Genomic DNA, 6,663 nt, shown 5'->3' on the forward strand with positions numbered 1-6,663 from the left:
AAGCTGAGATTATCCTTAAAACTCCCATCAGCCTTCTTAACAATAGAGATAAGCTAGTATGGTAAGGCACAAAAGATGGCAGGTTTTCAGTCAGAAGTGCGTACCACAAGGAGATAGAGAGAACTCACTTCCAGTCAAGTCAAGCATCAAGTAGTTCCTCTTTCACAGCAGTCTGGAAACATCTATGGCAATTAAAAGTGCAACCCGGGGACAAAGTACTCCTATGGAGATCATGCCTCGAGGCCCTTCCAACTAATTCAAATCTTTATAAGAAGAGATTAGTTGAGAACCCTCTCTGTCCAATATGTTACTTGGAGGCAGAAGACTCAGGTCATGCACTATGGAGATGTGAATCAGCTAAAGATGTTTGGAGCCAATGCTCAAAAAGCTTACAAAAATGTCATCAACCTCACGTGACTATGATCCAACTCCTAGAAGACTTACTTTAGGCTATGGACAGTAGAATCACCCAAGAGTTTGCAGTAGTGGCCAGGAAGATCTGGTGGAGAAGAAACAAATTCCTCTTTGAAGGCACCTTTGCACACCCGAATGCTGTAGTGAGGGAAGCGAGAGGAACATTGGATCTGTTGGTTGAGGAGGACTCAAGATTGGCTCGAGGGCAAACTAATACACAAGTAGAGGATTGGCAGGCTCCTCCATCAAACTGGATCAAGCTAAATTGGGACAGTGCAGTAAACAAAGTAAATGGTGTAATTGGAGTGGGAGTAACTGTTCGGGACAGCCTTGGTTATACCATTGCTACCAAGCAAACTAATAAAATCCTCTTCCCCGATCCACTTCTAGCAGAGGCTTTTGGAGCTCTCAAAGCTGTTCAGTTTGGTGTGGAACTTGGTCTATCCCAAGTTGTTGTTGAAGGCGATTCTTTGCAGGTCATCAATGCACTGAGAAGTGATATAGAAGGGTGTAATAGTGTAAGTATGTATGTTAGTGAGGCAAAACTGATCCTTCAAAATTTTGCCAAGTGGGAGGTTTCTCATGTTAGGAGAAATGGCAATGCAATGGCTCACTTGTTAGCAAAAGAAGCTCTTTCCATCCATGATGATATTGTAACTATGGGGGTTCTTCCCTCTTGTTTTCCTCTGGATTAGATGAATGGAAATGACTTATGTTTCAAAAAAAAAGATCCATATATGAAAAACAAGGCAGACCCATCAACAGCGATATCCAAATATGAAAACCAACAAAGCATCAAATTGGTCACATAATAAATCTCTTCGTATGTACATGGCATGCCACATGACATGTTAGATGTGAAAAACATAGGCTTGCTGATTAATTTGCACATAACTTATGGTTCTCGTGTCAGCCTTGTTTTCAAGCTCCCACACAAAAACACCCTTAACAATGTACAAAAAATTAAATTAATTTGTGTGAGTTTCAAATCATCATGAAAACATTAAAGAAATTGAAAAATTACTGTTCAGGCTATTGTGGTTTTTACTTTTTCAAATTTGGCATTAATGGTTTAAAAAGTTTAAACAAGAACACATGGTTACTGTCAAATTTCAAGTTGGTCATGTAACACCCTGTCCAAGCCCATGGAAGGAAATATTAGCCCACTTGATAACGACCTAAAACGACATTGTTTCAGTTAGAAATCCTAAACCTATTTCTTTTCCCCTCCGTTCCCACGATGCCTTTCCGTTCCCACACCCCCTTTTCTCTTTCGCTTTCGTTACTCTCGTGCCCTATTTCACTCTTTCCATGCATCTCATTCTCTCCACAATTGCTTTCTCTTGATATTAGCCTAGGTCACGAGATGGGTATTATTTGCCAGGGCTACATCAGATGAGGGATTCTTTAATTGTTTTAGGGTAGTTTTGTATATTTACTTTTAATATTTGTAGTTGGACTGTTATTTCATGTTGAACAGGTCTTAGGCTATTGTGCCTAGTGGGTTTTAGTAATGGGTCTACACGTTTCCGTGTACTTGGGGACATTGTTGCTTTTAATGTAATGTTTGAAGCTAATGAAGAATACCTTTTGGCCCATTTATTCCGTGTGAATGTCGGAGGTTTGCTGGCTCCTTGAATTGCCAGTAAATTATCTGTTAATTACTTAGTTCACAACAACGTGGTCATAGAGTCGTGTTCCTGTGACATGGCTGAGGGAACTTCTAATGCTCAACTAGCTGAGGTGGTAGCTACCTTACGTGGGGAGACATCCCTCTTAAAGGAGGAACAGGGTCAACAGTGAGTATTAATGGAAAATGTCTTAGATCAGTAATTTAGCATCTAGTTATGACAACTTGGTGTAACTTTCCTCTAAGACTAATTCTGGGGAAAGGTTCGTCGGGAGACAATAACTTGAAGATTAATGGCAATCCTCTCTTTGATGGACATAGTGGAATCCGAGCTAGACATCTTGTTTGGATTTTCCTTGCTTTGAAGGTAGAGACCCCAACAAGTGGATTCTGAAGGTGCAACAATTTTTTTCCTATTGTCAAACACCAGAAAATCACAAGCTTCAAATTGCCTCCTTCCACATGGAGGGAGGCATTATCACGATACAATTGGTTGATGGAATCGAGCCTTGTGACAATCTTGGAGGACTTCTTGATGGCTCTTAGAACTCAATTTGGGCCCTCGACATACGAAGATCCAGTGGGAGCATTCACAAAGTTTTGGCAAACTGGTAGTGTTGAAAAATACCAAACTAATTTCGAGATCCTATCCAATAAAATCAATGGCATTAGTGAGGAATTTTGCATCAGCACTTTCTTAAGTGGGCTTAGAGATGAGCTGAGAATTATAGTTATCATGATCAAGCCAGCCACTCTTTCAATTGTTGTACACCTAACGTCCAACTCACTCCATATACAGCACCCCCTAAGCCAATTACACTAAGACTCCTTGGACCTCACCCCATTCTCAGACTACCTGCCTCACCTTTGAACCCTAAACCCAACACTTTCCTAGCTAGAAAAACCCCTTCTTACCCCATCAAGAGTATTACCCCCAATCAAATGCAAGAAAGGAAAGAGAAAGACTTGTGCTATTACTGTGATGATAAGTACCAACCTGAGCACAGGTGCAATCGACCCAAAACTTACTTGCTGGAAGGTATTGAATTAGAGTCAAAAGAAGAGGAAGGAAAAGAAGAAGAGGAGGAACCTAACTTACCAGACATAAAGGTTGTTCCAGTGTTGCAACAAGCTAAGTTGTTGGGTATTTTCCTGTAACAATAGGTGCAACCTCACCCAAGACAATGAAGTTAGTGGGAAAACTGAACCGGCAAGCAGTTATTGTTCTAATTGATATTGGTAGGGCTGTGCAGGTGACCCGAACATTTGTTGGACTCGATTAAAATGGCCCGATCCGACCTGAATTTTATCGGGTTATTTCTGATCGGGTCTCCAACCTGACTAATCAACGGGTTTACATTTTGGTTTCAACCCGTCTGAGTATAAAATCACAGTACTTATCTTCAGTTCTCCAACCCTAGCCTCCCAAAGTTCTCCAATGGGTCGCTGATTGCCAAGGACAAGTGATATTCAGATTTCACTCAGGCCTTCCAGAAACTAGAAAGGGTCGCTGATAGCCAAGGATTTTTCTAAAGCCATTCTACAGCCATCATTCCAGTGCATTTATCCAACCAGGAGTATTGAACGAAGTATTTCTCTGGTTGGAATAAACAGAGCCATTGCAGGGTGGAGTGACGAAACCTAGCATTGGGCAGCGAGCAGAGAGACGTGGCGCGCAGTGGTGCAGCGTAGAAGTCATCAGTTTGAGACGTGACTTGCGGCTGTATTTTCGTGGGATGAGGTGGTGGCCAGCGTTGGCAATCACAGAGGAAGAGTGGGCAACAGAGAGAGGAAAAACAAAGTGAGGAGCGTGGGCAGAAAAAAATGGAGAGAGAGGCAACTGGAAGGAGAGAAATACGGAGAGAGTTGGGGATGTTGTCTGCCGTCTGGAGGAAAAACGAAAGAGAAGAAAAAAATAACAGTGGTTACTTCAGCCATTTCGCTGACCAAGTTGAAGCTCTTCGTCTTCATTCTCAGCAAGGATGAGCATAGGTGCGTGTGTTTAGACTGAGTGTGGTTGACGTTTGTTATGGCCTCTTGAGGAAGGGGAGATGAGAGTGGGTCACTGGGCATTGCAGAGAAGAGTGGGGAGAGGTTCTGTTGATGAGTTTTGAGAAACTCCAAACGCAGCACGTTGATGATGGCGAATGGGTTTCTAGGTTTTCATTTGTTGGGGAATTTGTTGTCTTCGATTAATTTTTTCATGTCTATAGATCTTGTCTTTGGGAATTTTCATCTGTAGAAAATGGGTACAAACAAGGTCCTTTGCAGGCTGTCGATGCAGAAGAAACAACAATAATTTTTTTTAAACACGAGGTCGGGTTATACGGGTTCGACCCGATTCTATGTTGATGGGTCAGTTCGAATCGGATTGGCGTCTTAAATAATGGCATTCGGGTCGGGTCGGGTCGGGCGCAAACCCAATGTTTCCAGCTGGGGTTGCAGCCCTAATTGGTAGTAAACATAGTTGTATAGATTTAAATTAGGGGTGGCAATTCGTATTTTCAGATTGTGTTTGTGCCGTATCAAATCATGAACATTCGACTATACAAGTCAACCCGAACTCGACCCGTTAAGCTAAACGTATCAAACTTTCAAACCCTAACCCAACCTATTTAGATAACAGGTCGTGTCTTGTCACCATTTTTGACCAGTTTAATAATTAATTAGAAATTACTCACCACAACATGATTCATTTAAACCTGTCTAATATATATAGGTTGAACTAACATGCATTACTCATTTGACCCCATTAACATAATTTTACACAATATCTTAAAATCTTATATTTATTAGTAGCCACAATATCTTAAATATATATATATATATATCATTATTCTTCAAATTTTAACATATAATCAAACCAATATTACAAACTTTATAATAACAAATATGAGTATAGGTCCAGAATTATAATTCCAACAATAAAAATATAAGCATACTGAGAAATATCAATATTACAACTTAACAATAATAAAATTTTAATTTTGAAATAAAATCTAAACGAATCAAAACGGGTTGATTTCAGATTAAGTGGGTTGACCCGTTACTAACCCGTTTATAAATCTTGTCTTAAATGGTCAATCCGTTTTGACCCGAGCCTTTTAACATCAAACCTAAACCCGCTAACTTCGTGTCGTGTTTATGTTGGATTCACAGGTCTTGTCACATATTACCACCTATAATTAAAATGTAGCAAGAAGGGAAAAACTACCAGTGGAAGAAAGCCTCTTGGCAGTGCAAGTTGCCAATGGAGAAGAAACCCTTCCTTGTCGAGGTTGTTGTAAGGCAGTTACTCTCAAATTACATCACCATGCTTTTGTGGCTAATCTCTATTTACTAACCCTAGGAGGTTGTGGCGTTGTGTTGGGAGTTGATTGGTTGAGAAGTTTGGGTACTATTCAGTGAAATTTTGTAGATCTAAGCATGATTTTTTTCCTAAACGGGCGAAACTTATGGCTACAAGGATGAAAACCGCCCGAGAACACATTGGAGGATAAAAAAAATTAGTAAAGCAACCTTGGTAGGAGGAAAATGTGTCTGGCTGCAACTAGTGGAGACAAGCAACCCCAAGGTGAAGCCTCAGTGGATTGTTCCATATAAACTATCTTGGATAACTTCTAGACAGTGTTTATTGAACCTACTGGACTTTCACCACCTAGAAGTCATGATCACCAAGTCTAGCTTCAAGAGATAGCCAAACCCACTTGTGTGTGGCCCTATCGATATCCATATTACCAAAAGGAGGAAATTGAGAAATTGGTAAAAGAAATGTTACAGACAGGGATTGTCCAACCTAGTCAATGCCCGTATTCCTCTCCATTCCTCCTAGTCAGGAATGCTGATGGAAGTTGGTGCATGTGTGTCAATTATTGAGCCTTAAATAAGGGCATATCCTATCCCCAACATAGACGAGCTGTTAGATGAATTGTATAGTGCTAAACTATTTTCTAAGCTTGATTTACAATCAGGTTACCATCAAATCAGGATGAAGCTTGAGGATGTACCCAAAATTGGCTTTCATACTCACGAGGGCCCCTATGAATTTTTGGTAATGCCTTTTGGGATTACTAATGCACCATCAACCTTCTACAGGTTGATGAATGAAATTTTCAGAATCTATCTTAGAAAATTTGTGCTAGTATTTTTTTTATGACATTCTCGTGTATAGCAAAATCATGGGAGATCACTTGGGAGAGTTGTTATGAGAGTATTACATCACCATTAGGTTTACGCCAAGGCTTCTAAGTGTACATTTGGCTGTTGTGAAGTGAAGTATTTTGGCCATATCATGTCAAAGGAAGGAGTGAAGGCATATCTAGTGAAGACTTCAGCCATGACTGAATGGCCTACTCCCAAACATCCTAAAGCTCTAAGGGGTTTTCTAAGTCTTACTGGTTATTACAGGAAGTTTGTGAATGGGTATGGGGGTATAGTAGGACCCTTGACTGCCCTTCTCAAGAAAAACTCATTTTGTTGGATAGAGGATGCTAACCAAGAATTCAAAGCCCTTAAGGCTGCTATGGTTACACCCCTATACTAGGATTAGCATATTTTTCTAAGGTGTTTGTGGTTGAATGTGACGCTTCAGGTGATGGGTTAATTAGGAGCGGCTCTAA

General features: G+C 40.5%; 1 protein-coding gene across 1 annotated transcript; it reads left to right on the forward strand.

The window, feature by feature from the left end:
• The first annotated feature begins 452 nt into the window (after positions 1–452).
• LOC108999325 lies at positions 453–1,109 on the forward strand. The gene has a single exon (XM_018976212.1). The coding sequence runs from the start codon at positions 453–455 to the stop codon at positions 1,107–1,109; it is 657 nt and encodes a 218-aa protein (XP_018831757.1).
• The last annotated feature ends 5,554 nt before the right edge of the window (positions 1,110–6,663 follow it).

This window comes from Juglans regia, chromosome 3 (assembly GCF_001411555.2).
Source record: "Juglans regia cultivar Chandler chromosome 3, Walnut 2.0, whole genome shotgun sequence".
NCBI classification, from domain to species: domain Eukaryota; kingdom Viridiplantae; phylum Streptophyta; class Magnoliopsida; order Fagales; family Juglandaceae; genus Juglans; species Juglans regia.